Source organism: Tripterygium wilfordii, chromosome 14 (genome assembly GCF_013401445.1).
Source record: "Tripterygium wilfordii isolate XIE 37 chromosome 14, ASM1340144v1, whole genome shotgun sequence".
Lineage (NCBI taxonomy): Eukaryota > Viridiplantae > Streptophyta > Magnoliopsida > Celastrales > Celastraceae > Tripterygium > Tripterygium wilfordii.
Window position 1 is genome coordinate 2308593 of NC_052245.1, and position 20543 is coordinate 2329135.

General features: G+C 38.2%; 2 protein-coding genes and 1 pseudogene across 7 annotated transcripts; 2 read left to right on the top strand and 1 right to left on the bottom strand.

Annotated features, from left to right (window-relative positions):
- Positions 1-8688: 8688 nt before the first annotated feature.
- On the top strand, positions 8689-10765 carry LOC120014837 (aquaporin NIP1-1-like). Its single transcript, XM_038866915.1, has 5 exons — positions 8689-8977; positions 9108-9332; positions 9591-9788; positions 10097-10158; positions 10358-10765. The coding sequence occupies exons 1-5, from the start codon at positions 8837-8839 to the stop codon at positions 10578-10580; spliced, it is 849 nt and encodes a 282-aa protein (XP_038722843.1). The 5' UTR covers positions 8689-8836; the 3' UTR covers positions 10581-10765.
- A 113-nt stretch (positions 10766-10878) lies between these two features.
- On the bottom strand, positions 10879-13297 carry LOC120014838 (annotated as a pseudogene).
- Positions 13298-15480: 2183 nt separating this feature from the next.
- LOC120014835 (LAG1 longevity assurance homolog 3-like) lies at positions 15481-19480 on the top strand. 6 transcript variants are annotated; one of them, XR_005471641.1, is made up of 8 exons: positions 15481-15708; positions 16135-16364; positions 16497-16652; positions 16874-17059; positions 17651-17835; positions 17957-17998; positions 18342-18473; positions 18928-19480. XR_005471641.1 is itself a non-coding variant. In XM_038866911.1 (7 exons), exons 1-6 carry the CDS (start codon positions 15571-15573, stop codon positions 17986-17988), a joined length of 927 nt encoding a protein of 308 aa, XP_038722839.1. In that variant the 5' UTR covers positions 15481-15570; the 3' UTR covers positions 17989-18022; positions 18342-19480. The 6 variants fall into 6 exon arrangements, 5 of the variants coding, with proteins under 5 accessions (XP_038722839.1, XP_038722838.1, XP_038722840.1 ...); XM_038866911.1 differs by having other exon boundaries at positions 17957-18022; positions 18342-19480; XM_038866910.1 differs by having other exon boundaries at positions 18342-19480.
- Positions 19481-20543: the final 1063 nt, after the last annotated feature.

A 20543-nucleotide genomic window follows, 5' to 3' on the forward strand; every position in this document is an offset into this window, starting at 1 on the left:
TTGATACCAACAACTTATGAAATATCATCATATGATTTCTTAACGTAGCATATGACATGGCGTACCTGGATCACTAAATATTTTTAGGTTAATAGTTTCTATTATAGAATCAACTGCTCTCAAAGTATTTTGGAGTAATTTTCTGGTATATATGAAACCGAATGACTTATGCACCCACCAATTTTTTGTTTTCCCTCAACGGTCGTCTCTATGAATGTCTTTTTGTACTTTTGTACCTATTTAGGCTATTATTGTTATCCATATAGTTGATTAGCACCCGCACACACAAAAATTAAAAATTAAAAAAAAAAAAAGTCTGCTTGATTACTAAAGCAATTATTACATTTTTTTGGGTTTTTCTATAACAAATTTTATATGATTAGTAATCAAAGACACCATTGATTGCATCAAAGGGAATTGTTCACTTCTTCAACCTTACATCACAAAATATGCATTGGATGCCTACTTCAATTAACAACCAAATCTTGATTTTGAAAAAGAAAGAGAATGGTCAAAGTCCCCGCTTTGCGAAGGTTATAGGGTGTATGAAAAAAAATCATGAACTATACTTGGGTCTAATGAGCCTTCACGAATTTGTCCCCCTTGTTTAGGGAGGCCTGACCCAACCAACCTCCAAGATTTACTTGAAAAATCGATTGTTATATGTTAATGTGATTGACCCATCTTATATGTTGGATCATATTTCTAACAACTATCCGATGTGGGAGTTTTAACATGTCAAGCGATTTATGTGTTAATACAAAATAGTGAATTCAATAGTTGTAGGTTGTCCTAAATCACACACAAATGGGTGAGCAAACTAGATTCCAATTTGCATACATCAACGTGAGAAGTAAAGGACAAAGCAAACTCATTGAAAATTAAGCCAGTTATTCTTTGTTACATCCCCAGGTAGGTAGGTAGGTGACAGACAGTACACACTGAACTCTCCAACATAGTGAAAACTCTGTTTTGATTTGGAATCAGCTCTTAGTAATCATAAAGATGAATAGACAACAATTGGCATATCTGCCTTGTAATGTATTAACACTAACATGCTGATTGGACCTCTATTTTGAGGTTCTAATATCCTTTAATTAGGATGTTCTAGCACTTAGTTAATGTATTTGATTGCATTTTAGCTTAATTTTACACTTACTAATGTTTCCCCTTGGTTTTGTAGGAATCGGACCTTGTTCGGGCAAGTTGGAGCACTTTTTGGGCACTTTTTGCTGTGAGGTGTCGGGACACTTTCCAAGGTGTCCGGACACTTACCGTCCGGACACCCACAGTACCCGTCCGGACACTTTCTTCACAAATTGAAACAGAGGCTCACAAAGTTGGAGGCATGAAGCGTCCGGACACCCGTCCGGACACCTACGGCGAATCTGCAATTTTCTGCACCGAAATTTCAAGGGCATTTGGGGTAAATCATGTATGTAACCAATGGGAAACGATTTTATAAGGGTAGTTAGGTATTTTCTATTGTAAAAAGAGAAGAAAACCCTAAGATTTGGTTGGCTTCCTCATTTTTCATTGACTTCTCCAAGAGAAAGCCACCATAGGAGTAGTGTAGATCTAGTTTCTCTCTCTAAGTTTTCTTTGTTGTTTTTGGTGCTTTCTCTTGATTTTGTATAAACTCTGATTTAGATGACAATAGATTGGATGTTTATTGCAACAATCATGAGTGAGTAGTTCTCTTTCTAGTTTCTAGTCCCAAACGGTGGGTGCTCGGTTTCGATTACTTAAGGTATGCTCAAAGAATCGTAGCTTCGATTTCTCTCTTTTAATTTCGTGATAGTTGTGTGATTGGATCTATGGGAATGACATATTTGCTTGTATTCTTGGATTGTCTAGTCTAGGGATTGCATCTAATGTGTTCAATTGAGAATTGTTAAACCCATTGCATGATTTCCTTAATTAATTGAGTTTTTCATTGCATAGCTATTAATTATGTGTATTGATGATGGGGTTTTGGGTTAAATTAGGAATGTGCATGGGAGAGTTATGGTTAATTGATCTTTGAGTGTGAAACTAGGGTGTTAGCCAAGCCAAGCCCCAAGGGGGAATATTAATTCATAATATTAGGTGCTTATCCATTTGCGTTCATCGTAGATTAAGAGACCCGATGGCCTACATGTATGAATTGAAGTCTTATAACCCAATTCTCTTTGCATATGCATGATTGATAGTATCACACAATGCATTGTGTATGGTTGTGTGTGTTTGCAATGATACCTTGAGTATGAGAACCGAGTAGCCACCGGGACGGACTAGAGACTAGGTTTTTAATTAATTGTTTTAAATCCAATTTGTGCTTACTTTGATTACAAAATCGCTCATGCTACCGAGTCATTCGGCCCATTTCTTTTACTTGCTTTTATTTGATATTCATTGTGTTTATTAGTGTTAGCTAGTCATTTGCATATCATTCACTTCAAATTTGCATTGCTTCCTCGTGGATCGATACCGGACTCACCGGTTTATTACTTGACGATACCCTACACTTGGGGTAAGTACACACACACACTTTGGTGTCGGTCAAGTTTTTGGCGCCGTTGCCGGGGAAGTGAGTGTCAAAGACGGAGCTGGGTGGCTTGTAGATGCTAGCTTTATGCTATTAAACGTCATCAAATAAGGAAGGAGCACGGTCACGCTTCAAGGGTAACTTCGTTCCTCCCTTTTACTTGCTTTCTAGTGTAGTTGAATTAGTGTAGTTGCTGAAAAAAAAAAAAAACAAAAAACAAAAAAAAAAAAACAAAAAAAAGGTTGTGAGAAGAACTTGGCGGATGGGGCTAACTTAGATTCCTATGGGCGATGGATGCCACCTTGTTTGTTGCTTGGTAGTGATACGTTGTTTGAGAGAGCTTTGTGCATTTTTATTTTTATCACTACTTGCTACATCTTGGTGTGTTATTGTTCCTAAGGTTGATTGTTGCTCTATTCCTATCCTTGCTCTTGTTCTTGCTTAATATTGTTCTTGGTTGTTCATTAATTGAAAAAAAAAAATAAAAAAAAAAATAAAAAAAAAAATCTTGTGTTACTTGACGTGGTTGATTGCTACTTTTGTGTGTTACTTGCTATTGTTCTTTGCCATCATGTCTCAACCTAGAGATAATGTTAGTGGGCATGGGTCTAATAGAGATGGGATAGGTGGTGATATAAATGTGAGTGATGCGGGGAGTGTACGTGGGGGTGATATGAATCTTGATGCATTGCGTCGTCTTTTGCAACATGTGAATATTGATGAGTTGATGAATCCGGTGCAAGGGCAAGATGTCCAAATTGGCAATGCCCAAAATTTGTAAAATGTTCAAGTTGAGCATGCTTTGCAAAATGCACCTCAACCACTTCAATAAGACAATGCGACGCAATTTGCCCCACAAAATGTCTACCCACCTATGTATTATCAAATGCCACAAGTGCCACAATATGCTCCCTTCGGACAAAATTTACATGCACCTCCTCCTTTTGACTACAGTCATGCACATGAGTACCAACCCTTTAGGCAAGCACAATCTTCACACCAATGTATAGCTCCACCATCTTACCAACCATACACCCCACCCCAAGAGAGATCACTTGAGGATACGCTTCAAATATTCATGGAAGCTCAATTGGAGGTTAATCAAAGGAGATTTGAATTTCGTGAGCAAACCAATAGAGCCTTGGAAGATTTAAGAAGCCAATTGACAAAGATCACTCAAACATTAGAATTTCAATTCGAAACTTCAAGTGAGGGGTTGAATGTGCAAGAACAAGAACAACCCATCATTACCTCAAGGAGTGGGATAGTAATTGACAATACCATGACTCCTAAGGTAAGTGAGGATGAGAAATTAGTGGAAGAAGTGGGTGGTGAGGTGAAAAATGTTATAGTTGGAGATAGATCATGTCGAGACAAGGACAATGCTCAAGTTGAAAAGGTTGAGGAAAAGAGCGAAGATAAGAGAAATGAAGAGAAAGAGGAAAATAAAGTGAGAAAAGAGGGGAACAAGTTAGACCTTGGGAGGGAAATTGAGTACGTCCCTAAGCTTTATATTCACTCTCATGTTGAGTACAAATTAAAGTTGACACTTGCACATGATTCAATTGAGGTTATACTAGCATTGGTTGAGAAAGGTAGTAAACTTTTGATTGAGGGAGATGCTATGAAAGGAGTTTTGAAATCCTTAACTATTTACGGTGTGGGATTTTTGTCCTCTCTTTTAGGAGCTTTAGAGCCTTCCCCACTCAAAGTTGAATCATACCAAGTGCATCCTCAAAAACCAAAAAAAATACCTTTGCCAAGTGGATTTAAAAAGTCCTCTAAATGCTACTTTGCACAGAAATTTTTTACAGAAATTAAAAAAGTATGGCGTCCCAAATCCCAATTACAATTTTTTCCATGTGAGTCTCGGAAAAAAGGGACCGAATCATGTGTGGTCCGTCATGTTCCTCAACATGGGAGTAGTGATTATGAGGATGTTCTTGGGATCTCAAGGATCCCAGTTCTCCCATGTGTCATGGTTAGATTTCACCCTTTTACCATAGTATGGTTGTGATTAGTTTTAATTTGATTTCAATTTTTGTGTGTGTTTTGTATGCTCACAATCCATTTCACAATGTTAGCTCCTTATGCACTTATTCAAGTTGGGGGGTGAGAATTGTGACATGGTTGTGTGTTATGTTTTGATTTTCTTACCCTTTAATTTTTGTGTGTTTTTGTATGTTCACAATGCATTTCACAATTTGTTCTTGCCTTGTTTTCCATTCTTGACATTGGGGACAATATCTCATTTAAGTTGGGGGGTGAGGGAATTGTGAATTCATTGTGAAATTTGCTTTATTTTGGTGTGCTTTGTGAATATCAAAAATTTAAAAAAAAAAAAAAAAAAAAATTTCTTGTTGTGTCATGCTTGGATAGTGTGGTTGGTATTAACTTTTTCAGGATATGCTTCGTTTCTCATGATTCCGATCACTTTTGAAGAGTATGGTATGATTTCCTACCCTCTATCCTATTGTGTTGTGCTTTGTTGTTCATACATGCTAGATGGACTTTAGGAAGGGAATGGTAGATGCTTTTGGGGATTCACTACCAATTTCAACGTTAATTTCTTATTCTTGTTCACACGTGCAAGTGTATAGTAGGTTCCTTGGTTTCTTTTGCGAAATCGATGCATGTGATTGAGTGAGATGACTATAATCATTTTCTCTTGGAATGATTGAGACCTAGTTTGATATAGAATTGTGTAGTTGAGCAGACATCTTGGCATTGAAGCATTTGTATGACTGCGTTTTTGGATCTTTTGTCTGAAAAATTACCTTTTTACCCTTCTAATTCCTTTGAGCCATTCTTCATTGATATACATTAGGTTTTGGGTGATTCTCTTCATTGATATTCATTTGACATCTTAGCGCGTGTTCTTCAATAGCTTTGTAAACATTACATTTGATTACTGAGAAGTGTGATTTTTGTATTTTGCCACTTGCTTGTGAACTTAGGATTGAAAGATTCACTAGGTTGAGAGATTTGAGCTTAGCCTATTCATTTGTGAGTGATTATAAGCCCTAAATTTCTTTAAGCCTCTTGATTTCACTTACAAGCCTTGTGTGAGCTATTTTCCTCAAATATTTCCCACCTTTGGTTGCAAGGTTGAGTAGGAGCTTAAAAAAAAATAAGTTGGTAGTGATATTACCCTTTCTTATGTTGAAAAAAATTGAGGGTTGTTGTTCAAATGTTGTTCATTTTCGAGAAGAAAAGAGAAGAAAAAAAAGAAAAAAAAAGTGCATAGAAAAAAAAAATCAAAAAGAGGTGTATGCAATAAAGTTAATCCTTTGTGTGTAAAGGATGAGAAGTGTTTGGATTTGTGGTGCAATGGAAGGGGTGACAAAATGAGAATTTAGCTCACATGTTTGAACTTAACCTTGCAACTTGTTACCTAGTTCCAAATTCTTCCTACCTTGTCCCTTAGCCACATTACAAACCATTTAACCTTTTGATGAATTTGATTCAAGGTAAACAAGTGAGTTGGCGGATGCATTAATTGTTCTTGTAGGTGATTTCTTTCTCAAAGCTATGCCCATCCAAATTATCTTTTATAAACACATACATTTAATTCAATTGTGTAAGTCATTCACTTACCACAATGCTTTTATGTTTTTGTGTACATTTGGGATTGCGGATTTATGAACACCAAAAGGGTCCATAACAAGGTTTTACTTGTGTGAATGTGTTGAGTTGTCTTGCTTGATTGCACATATATTTTACATATTATAAAATGTTCTTAGTCATCTTTGAGGGGATTGAGATTGGTTGTCTAAAGATTTTGCATGTTTTCGACTAGCGGGGGAATTGGGGGATTAGCTCTATTTCTTGCATGTGAGAACTTAAGAATAATTTATGGTGCTTTCAAAGTAATAGTGGATCCCTTGGTAAGTGTTTGTGGGTATCGCTCTGATAAGCCCTCACGAGACTACAACTCGTCCACTAGGGTGACCTAGGGGTTTAAAGGCTTGTTGCATGCGCTAAATGCAACCGTGATGCCTACGTCAGTGAGTTAGGATTTTATTTAGCAAATTTTAGTTTTAGGTAGTGGTTGCATTGCTAGGGACTAGCAACGTCTAAGTTGGGGGGTGTGATTGGACCTCTATTTTGAGGTTCTAATGTCCTTTAATTAGGATGTTCTAGCACTTAGTTAATGTATTTGATTGCATTTTAGCTTAATTTTACACTTACAAATGTTTCCCCTTGGTTTTGTAGGAATCGGACCTTGTTCGGGCAAGTTGGAGCACTTTTTGGGCACTTTTTGCTGTGAGGTGTCGGGACACTTTCCAAGGTGTCCGGACACTTACCGTCCGGACACCCACAGTACCCGTCCGGACACTTTCTTCACAAATTGAAACAGAGGCTCACAAAGTTGGAGGCATGAAGCGTCCGGACACCCGTCCGGACACCTACGGCGAATCTGCAATTTTCTGCACCGAAATTTCAAGGGCATTTGGGGTAAATCATGTATGTAACCAATGGGAAACGATTTTATAAGGGTAGTTAGGTATTTTCTATTGTAAAAAGAGAAGAAAACCCTAAGATTTGGTTGGCTTCCTCATTTTTCATTGACTTCTCCAAGAGAAAGCCACCATAGGAGTAGTGTAGATCTAGTTTCTCTCTCTAAGTTTTCTTTGTTGTTTTTGGTGCTTTCTCTTGATTTTGTATAAACTCTGATTTAGATGACAATAGATTGGATGTTTATTGCAACAATCATGAGTGAGTAGTTCTCTTTCTAGTTTCTAGTCCCAAACGGTGGGTGCTCGGTTTCGATTACTTAAGGTATGCTCAAAGAATCGTAGCTTCGATTTCTCTCTTTTAATTTCGTGATAGTTGTGTGATTGGATCTATGGGAATGACATATTTGCTTGTATTCTTGGATTGTCTAGTCTAGGGATTACATCTAATGTGTTCAATTGAGAATTGTTAAACCCATTGCATGATTTCCTTAATTAATTGAGTTTTTCATTGCATAGCTATTAATTATGTGTATTGATGATGGGGTTTTGGGTTAAATTAGGAATGTGCATGGGAGAGTTATGGTTAATTGATCTTTGAGTGTGAAACTAGGGTGTTAGCCAAGCCAAGCCCCAAGGGGGAATATTAATTCATAATATTAGGTGCTTATCCATTTGCGTTCATCGTAGATTAAGAGACCCGATGGCCTACATGTATGAATTGAAGTCTTATAACCCAATTCTCTTTGCATATGCATGATTGATAGTATCACACAATGCATTGTGTATGGTTGTGTGTGTTTGCAATGATACCTTGAGTATGAGAACCGAGTAGCCACCGGGACGGACTAGAGACTAGGTTTTTAATTAATTGTTTTAAATCCAATTTGTGCTTACTTTGATTACAAAATCGCTCATGCTACCGAGTCATTCGGCCCATTTCTTTTACTTGCTTTTATTTGATATTCATTGTGTTTATTAGTGTTAGCTAGTCATTTGCATATCATTCACTTCAAATTTGCATTGCTTCCTCGTGGATCGATACCGGACTCACCGGTTTATTACTTGACGATACCCTACACTTGGGGTAAGTACACACACACTTTGGTGTCGGTCACATGCGTTCGGTATTATGTTTGCACCTCCCAAACACATCACATTATTTTTGTTTTGAACACACTGTGTTCATTCAAACAAAAAAATATATTTGTTCGAGCAGTATGTTACGGTATCATTCGAAGATGAAACTGTAACTTGCATAGAGTTGCTTCCACTCATGACGCGACGCAACGCAACGCAACGTGGTTGGTTGCATTTTTTACGTCAAAATACGATTTTTTCCCCAAATTTCTCCACAAATTATTCCATTTATATTTTCACAGAAATAAATTGAATGGATTCAATTGACAAGTGTATAAACTACTTTTTCAAAGAAGGCATTCATGTGTGTTCTGTATTTGCGGTGGGCAGTTGAAGCAGCCTTCAATTCATTGTCTTTGCTCTGTTCTCAATACTCTGTCTCTTGATAAAGCCCTAATACTCTGTTTTAAATGTCACATTTTTCAACGATATGTCAATAGCGATCTTAAATAGCCAGATTGGATATACATTAGAAAACACTTTGTTAAGACAGCACCGAAGTAAAGATGCTTTAAAAAAAACACCGAAGAAAGTTAAATAAAGGGTATTCACTGTCTCCGCCTATTTTAGTCAATTGAAAAGGCCCAAATCTCTGGTAAATTTGGATCATATAACCACCAGCTCACCTATAAAAAACGACCCACCTTGTTTCTTGTTGCTCATTCAAGATTTCCTCCACTGGAGAAAGCTGTAGGAGAGATCAAACAAAGACATGGAGGAGAGTTCCAGCCATGGAGGCGTTGCATTAGATGTGAAAGGTGGTGGCGATCCTTCCAATCTCACATCTCTCCCCACTTCTTCCAAAATCAAGGATGATTCAAGCCTCACTTTTTCTGTTCCTTTCTTCCAAAAGGTGACTTAATTCTCCTCTTAAGTCCTACCCATCAATCATATCTTTCAAACCCACAAATTAAATGTCTTTATTTTGAGGAATTGAAAACAAGAATTGATGATTTTGATTTGTTGAATATTGCTTGGTGCAGTTGATGGCAGAGTTGGTGGGGACATATTTCTTGATATTTGCTGGGTGTGCTTCTGTGACTGTGAACAAAGACTTTGAGGGGGTGGTTACCCTTCCAGGAATATCAATTGTCTGGGGTTTGGTTGTGATGGTCTTGGTTTACTCTGTTGGTCACATCTCTGGTGCACATTTTAACCCTGCTGTCACCATTGCTCATGCTACTTGCAAGAGATTTCCATGGAAACAGGTATAAAAACCAATTTTGATCTTCAAGCATTTTGTCTGCAAAGTCTTGCCTGTGTTGGGTGATTCCAATCATTGAATAAACAATCAAGGAAGCATAATGTGTCACAATCCTTTCACCAGGCACTCTAGAAAAGTCCTATAATATATATATTTATCTCATCTCTATTCGGATATGCTGGATTATTAAATATGGTGCAGTGTTTGTTTTCTAATTCTATTGAGAAGCAACAACTACTAATTTTTGGTTCAAACTTTGCAGGTGGCACCCTATGTGCTGTGTCAAGTAATTGGTTCAACCTTGGCTGCTGGGACTCTTAGGCTGCTATTTAGTGGGCATCAAGACCAATTTGCAGGAACAAAGCCGGCGGGATCCGATTTACAATCTTTCGTGATAGAGTTCATAATCACATTCTACCTCATGTTTGTCATTTCTGGTGTTGCAACTGATAACAGAGCTGTTAGTAACACTTCTTCACCTCTCCTTTGTGCAATTGTTTTTATATCTTAATTAGCCTCTCAATGGGTTCAACAATGTGGTATGGAATATGAAAATCCAATAGGGTAGGCTAATTGGCTTGTCAAAGTAGTTGGCTTGATTTCTTATCTGTGTTTATGGTATAATATTGAGTTAACATTTAAATATAGCCGTTTGAAGATTACAGAAGAAACTGACTGAGACCTTTTTATATTTTTATCTGCAATGACGTTGATATGGGAAACTTATGCATCAATCATTCCATAATTTATCTTGTTTTGTTTATGCAGATTGGTGAACTTGCAGGTCTTGCAGTCGGTGCAACGGTCCTACTTAACGTGATGATTGCAGGGTAATACTGGCTTAAGCTTTATTCATAACATAGACTAATTGCTTAGAGTCTTAGATTAATAAATATTAGTAGTCTTAGTTGTGGAAAAGCAGTGCAACAGATAAACAAATTCACACACAAAAACAATACACTCTATATTGCACATTTTGCAAGCAAAGCAAGATTGAGAATACGTATCTCGTGGGATTTTATTTGACAGACCAATATCAGGAGCATCCATGAATCCGGCTAGATCGTTGGGGCCTGCCATTGTTTCAGGTGAATACAAGGGCATATGGATATACTTGGTAGCTACGACCATCGGAGCAATAGCGGGGGCATGGGTGTATAACATGGTCAGGTACACAGACAAGCCGTTGCGCGAGATTACAAAGAGTGCTTCTTTCATAAAGAGCGCAACCAAAAGCAATGGTTCTGGTTGACAATAATAAGAAGTTTGTGTTGCCTATTACCTTATCAACTTGACTAGTCTTTTTTTCCTTCTCCTTTCCTTTGTCCCCTGTTGTCTGTTAAGTTTATGGAGATTTATCAAGGTCAATAGACAGCAAAAAAAGAAAGAAAATGCATCTGTCATTCTAGGGCAGCAATAAAGATGGATACTTGAGCATGTGAGCAGCCAGATTTAAGTTAAAAAAGGAGAACAGATAACAAGTATGGACAACCATTTGCATTTGCCAATGGATAAGGATTGTGTTATGACATCCCCTCAAAATCACAAGATCACATGAATTACGCTCATTGAACAGAAAGTATTGCCAACAATGACTTTGCTTGTTATTCGCGGCGCGAGACCTGAAAAGAGCAATCCATTGGATTTGCGGCGTACAGAGTATGTGCCATCTAGCTTCTCCGTCGTCTCCTAGACTCCTACTAGTGCAGATTCATTGATGCAATGAAAATCAAAAACACATTCATATATGCACAGCAGCACTTTCTGACCTGCATATTAACAGAAATGATGAAGCCCTGGTAAACTACCTCCCTTGTTTCCTACTTTCCACAGAGAGTTCACACAGTCTTTGAAACTAAAAAAAAATCATAGTCTATTTGGCGGTTTGCTGGAGATGCATCGCCAAAATCCTTAATCTAGATTAAAAAGAAATCGAGGCAAAAAACTGAAACAGTAGCCGTTGCTGTTTTAACTCGCTCGCTGTTCAAGTATGGCTTTTAAGCAGGCAGTGGCTACATCTCCTGCAGTATAATCCTCTTATCTTTAAATTCATAGTTTGGGATTCTGATATGTAGCCAGCAACTAATGGAACAATCTTAAGAGAAGTCAACAGAAGGCGTATGGGCTCACTTTTGAACTTTAACATGCTCGGATGGCTGGAACTAGCAAAGGTTTCACAATTAGCAGAAAGGAAGTCCACACTCTTAACCTTCAAAAGAAAAATGATCAAGATCAGAAAATCATTCTTTGTGTATGGATATTTGGATTGACACATTAACAAGTTCTTTAAGCCACTTCAATTTTTTCAAATGAATAAATGTTAATTTTAGAAAGAAATACATTGCAACCTTTCAGTACATAAAAACTCATCAACAGAAGGCAATGCAAAATCTCACATAAATTAAAAATTATACCATGGCAAATCCCTGCATGTTAGAACAAAGACATACATCGAACATCAGGGAAACAAAGAACACAACATATGAATCAAATGTAGCAAACAGAGATAGCTGGATCTTATTCAGAAAAACAACCTGGAAAATTCCAAGATTTCTGTTGTATTCCTATTCCGGCATAGTTAAGGAAATAATAACCTGCAACTTATGATTGACTGGGATAAGCCATGAACCCTTGTTCTTCAAAACAGTAACATTCTCGTTACAATTCACACCAAAACCAACAGCGGGGCAAGACCATATAAGTACCAACGCCACTGGACTATTCTTTGTGTAATCAAAATTCAATTTCTCCTTTATCTCTACTGGCTCCTCCACCATGTTTCTCACCAGAAACCCACTAAGAAACTGAACAAGGCAAGGCCAACATATTAAGACCATAACAATCCCCAGAAGAATATAAATAAAAGCTTCCATATAGATTTGTACTCCTGTAAGCACTCACTCATCACTCTACCCACAATCCCCCAAATATAGTTCCATAAGTTCATCAATTTTTCCTGTTACAAATTCTCGTCCCCGCCTCAAAGCTTCAAAAGGATCAACCACAAACATGAAAAAAAAAGAAGCAATACAAGGCGCAAAAAGGGAATGTAATAAATTTGATCAATATATTAATTTGGAAAGCTGTTGCCTTGATTACCAAGCCAGCAAAAGGTTAACACTTACAAAATCGGTCATCAGACTTCATCGTCAACGTTGATACCGCATCCTTCTCTCCGACTATGTCCACCGACTCCTCCAGCTCGGAAGGAGTATCCTACGGTTTGGATTTCTCCAAATTCTTCTCACTTTCCTTCAGTTGACCGTTCACGATGTAACTTATACCTTCGCGCTTTCGAGTCAAGAACTTGAGTGACACTAGATTATAAGGAGGAGGAATCTGGAAAATTCGAATCCCCAAATTCTTCTCCAGAGAGTCGGCAAGAAATTGATCGGCGGCAGAGGAATGGCGTGGAAGACGGAATCTCCAGCGAAGCCACATCCCCACAGGTTCAGGGAGGGAGAGAGAAGAGTCGGAGGTTGATTCCTCTAACTGGTCGGCGCCCACCCAAATTGTAGAAGGGGAAGTCGTCGATCGCATCAAGGAATTCTCAGTCAATTTGAACACAGATAACACCCGTGAAAAGCGAAAGGCAAGAATAATTTACGGAAAAAGACAAAGAACTTATCATTTTCAGGTTAAATAAAAGTTGACAATTACTTTTTCTGCTTTCAATTTTACAGTCAAATTCCGTTCTCTACTGTTTTTGGGTTTGAAGAGAAATAGGGTAAATTGCATAGTCGGCTGTGTCAACAATCGGAACAATCAGCAGAAAATCAGCAGCCCGCCGGCCGCCGTTACCAGCACACGATACTTTCTTTGAGGGTATTTGCGTCACCGCAAAAAGTCGATGGCAATATCGAGAATAAAGAAAACAATGGTCACAATTTCAAACCCACAACATTAATTTATAAAATAAAGTTGTATCAAGATCGTGTGCTCCTCCCTGTTCAGTCAGAAGGAAAACTCGTCCTTATAATGAGAGCGACAAAAACAGAGGCAATGTTGTTACACAACCCGTGTAACTTAGCCAATCCACAAGAACAATACATTTGCTACAACCGATAACAGTGACAATAACCAAAGATATTGATATAATTCAAGGAAATATAGGGATATACTCCTTAACACAACAACAAGACAGATAGCGCCTATTCGAGAGAGGCGGCTCTCCACAGTCCTCAACAACAACAACAATATTCAGCAACAACCAGACCCTAGCAATAATCTGCTATATATATATCCTATGCACTTACACGGTGGGCCTAATTAGACATGCTCAAACATCAGTCCATCCCGCTAGACTAGGCCCAAGCCTATTAGGTGAGACCCAAGTCAACTCAGCCCATCAACCAGGGTTGGTGACAATTCCTCCCCCTCAAAACACCTTGTCCACAAGGTGAGAATCCCACACAATAAGACTCTTGGAGCCACCAGGATCAAATGGAAAATGATTGGCATCAATAGCAATGAACACTAGTGCCTCTCGTGATGTTTGTGAATTTGTTGAACCATTTCCTTCATTCTCAACCTCCACACTTTCTATTGTACTCCAGTTCATGGACTGATCAAGAATAGCTGTAGCTATAGAAGTTGTGCCACCCATTGAGACACTAGATTGTTTCCTAGGCACGTTCAAATTAGATTGCTCCACTGGGAGCGCACCTTGTGTCATTGAATGAGTTGCCAAATGCAAGAAACCCACTTCACCTTTCACCAACTCAGTCTCTTCTTTCCAACCGTCAAACAATCTACCCAATACTTGATAACCATTAATATGGCAATCAGCCATGATGAACATATGTTCTCCCTTCAAATAATGTTCTAAATTCTTTTCGCTACTGGTTCCTTTTGGAAGCAATTGATCAAACACCTTATAAGCATTCCAAGTCTCCTCTTGTAGTTCCAAAATTATGGTCAATATTTCCTTTCCATTATCAAACTCTGTCACATCTTTCGTTTTGTCAAGCTTATTCAACACTACAATTACAGAATTATTCATCGCAGGACCACCCGGATCATAAACCCTTCCAATCACAATTTTCAATCGAAGTCGCTCTTCACAAAACCCCCTACTTAAAACTGCATCTACCACAAGAGTCGAAGAGCACAGTTCTTGTTGAAGCATTTTCACATACAAATCGTGTGCACAAGCCAATAATCCAGGTATGGCACTAACATCCTGCAATCCAGCAACCAACCTCACAGCCAAATGTAAATCAAAAGTTTCGATTACGTTTTGCTTCATGTCAAGGAGGGGACAATCGTGTACAACATCAGCTCCACGGCTCTTGGCCGCAACCGGCAACTCAACATCAACCACGGTGGTTGGGTCACCAACTCTACCGTTTGTTAACTCTTCGTCTCCAGTCGATACCATCGGTTCGTCCATCACTAACCCTTCATCTTCATTCAGTACTATCGATTCTTCAAATAATGGCCTGTAACCAAAGCAACGATGAATGACTTCTTTGAAGAGTGCCCAGTCGTTCAAGACACGGTGACAATGATATTTTTCCAACACTTTGAACCATTCTAAGGCTTCACCCTCGAAGACTCGTCGTGCCGCAATTGGTCTATCATTCAAGGGCACGCGCTGTTCTTCAAAGAATAACTCGGCAGTGCAAAGCCAGGCTAGGGGACCTGGTCCATTGAATTTAGGCAACTCCAACTGCACTTGAGAGATGGAATTCGACCTCAGACAAGCATAGCGATCTGGAAACAAGGCGCTGAAAGCTAAATATGTCATAAAGCTAGGCTAGAATCGTGAGCCTCTGATACCAATTGTTACAAAACCCGTGTAACTTAGCCAATCCACAAGAACAATACAGTTGCTACAACCGATAACCAGTGACAATAACCAAAGATATTGGTATAATTCAAGGAAATATAGGGATATACTCCTTAACACAGCAACAAGACAGATAGCGCCTATTCGAGAGAGGCGGCTCTCCACAGTCCTCAACAACAACAACAATATTCAGCAACAACCAGACCCTAGAAATAATCTGCTATATATATATCCTATGCACTTACACGGTGGGCCTAATTAGACATGCTCAAACATCAGTCCATCCCGCTAGACTAGGCCCAAGCCTATTAGGTGAGACCCAAGTCAACTCAGCCCATCAACCAGGGTTGGTGACAAATGTGTTGTCCCTGATTGATATTTGATTTATGGTGGTGCAGATTGCATTTTTTTTAAAAGATAAAATCTTGATTGATTATAAGGAAAACACGAGATGGGTTTGATTGAATATTTCAAGTCTGTAGATTGGGAGCATGAATCGTATCCAGTGTATGAGGATTTCGTTTTCCTTCCCTTCTTGGCCCTGTTCTTCCCATCAGTACGGTTCTTTCTTGACAGATTTGTTTTCGAGGTACGTGTTTCGTAGTTTTTTGTAAATCTGTTTTGCTGTGTTTGATTGGAATTACTTGGTATGTATCTGTACATTGATGTTTGTTTGTAGCTTCTTTGCTTCTTCTGTGTCATTGATGATCTGGGTCTTTAAATCTGTTTCTTTTTGTGCTTCTATGTGATCAGTTGACTGATTTAGTTTTCGTAGGCTGTTAGTATTAATTTTGGATTCAGTTTTGCTTGAGAATGGGCATTTACAGAGCTGGTTATAGTTATAGTTCATGTTGTTTTGACTTTCCAGAGACATTACATGTGCTTCCATTTCCATCCCTCTTTCTCTCACACACGAAACATATACATGACACCTACACAGCTTTTTTTCTCTCTTTTTTTCCCCTCTGATTTAGGAAGGAACTCATTTAGGTCAGCCTGAATATGCATGTTACAGAAAGTGGCAAAAAGATTAATTTTTGGAAAGGGGCATCGGATGCTGGGTGTTGAGACGGATGAGACAAGGAAGAAGATCAGAAAATTTAAGGAGTCAGCTTGGAAATGTGTGTATTATCTTTCAGCAGAGCTTCTTGCTCTCTCTGTAACTTATGAAGAGCCATGGTTTACTAACACAACAAACTTTTGGGTGGGGCCAGGAGATCAAGTCTGGCCTGACCAAAAAATGAAGTAAGATTTCTAACTGCATCTCAGATTCAAGTGGTTGTTTCATTAAGTCGTGCACATTAAGCTTAAATTCTCCTGTTATTTGTATACTGAATAATTACAGTACTCAACAAAGCGATATTTTATGAATTTCAGGTTTAAATTGAAGGGTGTTTATATGTATACTGCTGGATTTTATACATATTCTATATTTGCTCTGATTTTCTGGGAAACAAGGCGGTCCGACTTTGGTGTGTCAATGGGTCATCATGTGGCAACTGTGATTCTTATTATCCTTTCTTATATATTAAGGTATGCTCTTTTGCACATTGGTGGTTTGTTAATTACAACTCGGAAGAAACTAGGAGCATCAAATTACTTTTATTATATGGAATTTATTATCACTATGATCTATCTAATGCTTCTGCAAAAGTCTTGATGGTTCTCTGTTCTCGCAGTGCTAAATACTCATAGGTTTACTTGCTAGTACTTAAAGAAGGCTTTTGCTGTCCCGTATGCCTTATCTGTTGCAGGTTTGCTCGTGTTGGATCAGTTGTCTTAGCTCTCCATGATGCTAGTGATGTATTTCTGGAGGTAGGAAAGATGTCCAAATACAGTGGTGCTGAGACAATGGCTAGCTTGGCATTTATCCTTTTTGTCTTGTCTTGGATCTTGCTGCGCCTCATTTACTATCCATTCTGGGTCCTATGGAGTACAAGGTTGGTATAATTAATGGCAATGTTTAATCAGGAAAATGTGTGTTTTAAAAAAAAAGGCAAAGTTTTTTCTACTGCGCAAATTATTTACAGTTTATTCATGTTACTCATCAGGTCAATCTTACTTTAAATTAGTCTAGACACAGTTGAGTATTATTGCTCATCTGAGAATGGAACTTTGGTATCTTGAGAAGAATGAATTGGTTAAAAATGCACTTATACTGATACCGTTGCTTAGTTTCCCTTCGGCAAACTCTAGATTTGTCACCCTTTGAAATGGGCCAACATCAATAGTGATGTTAGCCTTTTTTTTTTTCCTCATCTAACTGCTCTACATATTAAGAATTTTGGATAACCTTGGCATTGTAAAGAAGCCTATTTGTTTATGCAAGGAGTGGGGAGTTCTTTTGTGGGTATGGGCATCTTACATCAAATGTTTTTTATATGGATTGATAGTCTGGGTTAACTTATAATCTAGAGCTCAAAGATTGAATCAACTTACTACAAATTTTTTCCATATTCATATTTTCTGAAAGCCAACCTTTTATCTAACTGCTGACATTTGCTGCTCTCTTTTTATCCTTCTTGTGACAGCTATGAAGTCATCTTGACATTGGACAAGGAAAAACACCCTGTGGATGGGCCGATTTGTTACTATGTCTTTAATTCTCTCCTATACTGCTTGCTTGTTCTTCATATATATTGGTGGGTCTTGATGTTTCGAATGCTTGTTAAACAAATCCAGGCCAGAGGCCAGCTTGGTGATGATGTTCGATCTGGTAAGTAGACCACATTCTTAGATGGTAGCAACCGAATGCATATAGATCCATCTTTCTAGCTTGGAATAAGAACTGGAAGCAAAATTTTAATTAATTAATGATGGTCTTTTCTACAATGCAGATTCTGATAGTGAAGATGAGCATGAAGATTGACCAGGAAAAGGTAACATCCCGTGATTCATAAAAGGTGATTTGAAATTTGGCAGGGTTTGTCTCGAGCCATATGGAAAGATAAAAATCATCCTATGTGTTTGATGTGCATGTTTATTTGCTTGCTTTTCGAATTTACAAATGATTTAGTGCTCAAGAAGTGTTCCTAAAAAAGTAAAAAGTAATTGGCGGGTAAATGACATGAGAGCTTGGATATTATGTAAAATATGCATGGTGGCATTTAATTTTTGTCCATGAGTCTCACCTTACTTCTATCATGTAAATGTATTGCTCTTTGTTCCTTTTATTCATTCAAACTGAGAGAAAGTATCTCATTTATGCTATCTTTTCTGCAGGGGGAAGCATCCATTGTTTACATTATTGATGTGCTCGTGGGCTCAAATGAAACAACTGTATATCAGGAAGTTTTGTCCTAATTGAAGGAGTTTTATATTGATTTTTTATCAGATGGGAAAGCAATTTACAAGGTAAAAATTCGAGGAAGTTTGAATGTTGATTCGAGCTTTAAACCTCATTGGATTAACCATCTTAAATACATCTCCTGCACAACGATGAATGTGCCAAGGAAGTTTACATTAGTTGGAGATGCAAATATGAAATCTCTAGGAATTGTTATACTCCTACCTGTTATTTTGAGGTTAAAGCACGTTGCGCTTTTAATCGTATGCTTGAATTTCTATGTTACGTTTTCACCTGGGGGCAAACATTAACATCAAAAAATTTTAAAGAACTGGTGATTAAAAACCAAATTTTCTCATCCTCTTTACTCCTTTCACCTCCTTCAATCTACACTCACAGTTAAAAGCTCTGGCATTTGAAAACTTCACATTCTATGAAGAACTGAATTGTATTTTGTTTGTGCCTATAGCAAGGCTTTGGAGCACTGGTGTGTATAGGTTGTTTTTGTTGAATTTGGTGCAGATGATAAATAATACCAAGGTTGGATGGTTGATGGGTGGTACACACAACTTGAGTTGTCGCCACTGCCGGCTGCAAAAATGCCATTTTTCTCTGAGTTGATATGGTAGGTCCAGATTCTTTATTCATGGTAATTGACTGACTGGTGCCCACTTGCAATGCCCATACCTCAATGCATATTCCAGCAAATATGTCAGTGCTGTCGGTTGATCTTGTACCTGGAAATGAGATTGGAGTTTGGAACTACATCACTGTTAATCTGTCTCTTTCTCTATCTGAGAGACATTGTTAGTCATGAAGTTTCTGTGATGACTGTATCAGTTTATAGCCATCCTTGAGGACCACAAGAATTATGCAGTTGTCTCTGTCTCTCTTTCCTCTGTAGGTTTGTCTACCAAACTCTCTTTTCTGTGTTTCTTTTCAGAAGGATAGAATAGGAGAGGAAGACCGACCTATGTATGGAGCAAAAACAGTATCATAACAACGGGTGGTTGTATGAGATGTTAAACTTAACCGCGCTAACTCTTAACGCAAGTGGGAGATCGTGAATTCAAATTTCTTAGGTGTTTCTATTATGTTATTATCGTAATTTGCAAGACGGATCCTTGCACTGGGCCTCGACCCAAGTCTTAACTGGTTTATGGGGGTTGTGGGGTTTTTCGATGGATTGTTGGGTGGGTTCCACATTTAAAAAAAAAAAAAAAGCAGTATCATGATTAGGCTGTGACTGGTCACAGAGTGCGGCAGTTCTACCAAACATATTGCTTCCTTTCCTTTACCTCTTAGCTCTTGCCGTGGAAAATATAAACACATCTAGGAATTAAAACCCACAAATTACAATGATTTTCATTCTCTTTAAGACTTTTGACTGTTCATTAATTCATTCACTTTAACCCTTTTGACTTTTCATTAATCTTCTGTTTACAGTAAGAGTCGATGGCTACAATTAAATCCTTTGACCATGTGCGGTTTCTGAGTCTTATATGCATCCTGCAATGGAAGAGTGAGGTAATGTTTAATCTTTATATATATACAGGAATTCTCATATAAGGGTTTAAAGTAAAAGTGTAAAATAAGGGTCAATTTTTAATGGTGTGGATGAGTATGATGACATGTGGGGCCCATTACTTTGTATCTCATATGTTTCAAATCAATGGTGTAAACATACACCCTTACTTTAGATCCTTATGTAAGAATTCCTCATATATATCTTGATGTTTGATCAAGGTTTTGACTTTTGAGTTGGGTCATTGTTTAGGTTTTGGGGCTGGCCCGAGTTTAACTGATGGGGTCAGACCGGGTTCAACCTCAAAACTAAAGCCTAGGCCCACCCATAAATATATTTGGGCTGTCCTTTTGGGTCCAGGCCAAGCCTCGGCCCACGAGTCCTTTGGTGAGCCTAGGAGGAGGGTTGGGATGAAAGAGATATTTACTTGACCTATACTGACTATATATAAACTGCTTATCATATCAAGATTGGACTTGTGGTTTGAACTTTCAACTCCCATTGTTTTCAAATAGCGCTTTCCATTCCTTCCTTGGTCAAAAAGTATGCATGGCTGCCGCTTTGATAGCTTAATGACTCCCCACCCCAAACGAAGATGCAGAGAAAACAACGT

Excerpts from the sequence above, each read along its gene's own strand:
- LOC120014837 (XM_038866915.1), top strand. The coding sequence starts at position 8,837 with ATGGAGGAGAGTTCCAGCCATGGAGGCGTTGCATTAGATGTGAAAGGT. Across the intron at positions 8,978-9,107 it reads CTGTTCCTTTCTTCCAAAAG|TTGATGGCAGAGTTGGTGGG; the intron begins GTGACTTAATTC and ends TGCTTGGTGCAG. Across the intron at positions 9,333-9,590 it reads AGAGATTTCCATGGAAACAG|GTGGCACCCTATGTGCTGTG; the intron begins GTATAAAAACCA and ends CAAACTTTGCAG.
- LOC120014835 (XM_038866911.1), top strand. The coding sequence starts at position 15,571 with ATGGGTTTGATTGAATATTTCAAGTCTGTAGATTGGGAGCATGAATCG. Across the intron at positions 16,653-16,873 it reads ATCCTTTCTTATATATTAAG|GTTTGCTCGTGTTGGATCAG; the intron begins GTATGCTCTTTT and ends TATCTGTTGCAG. Across the intron at positions 17,836-17,956 it reads TGGTGATGATGTTCGATCTG|ATTCTGATAGTGAAGATGAG; the intron begins GTAAGTAGACCA and ends TCTACAATGCAG.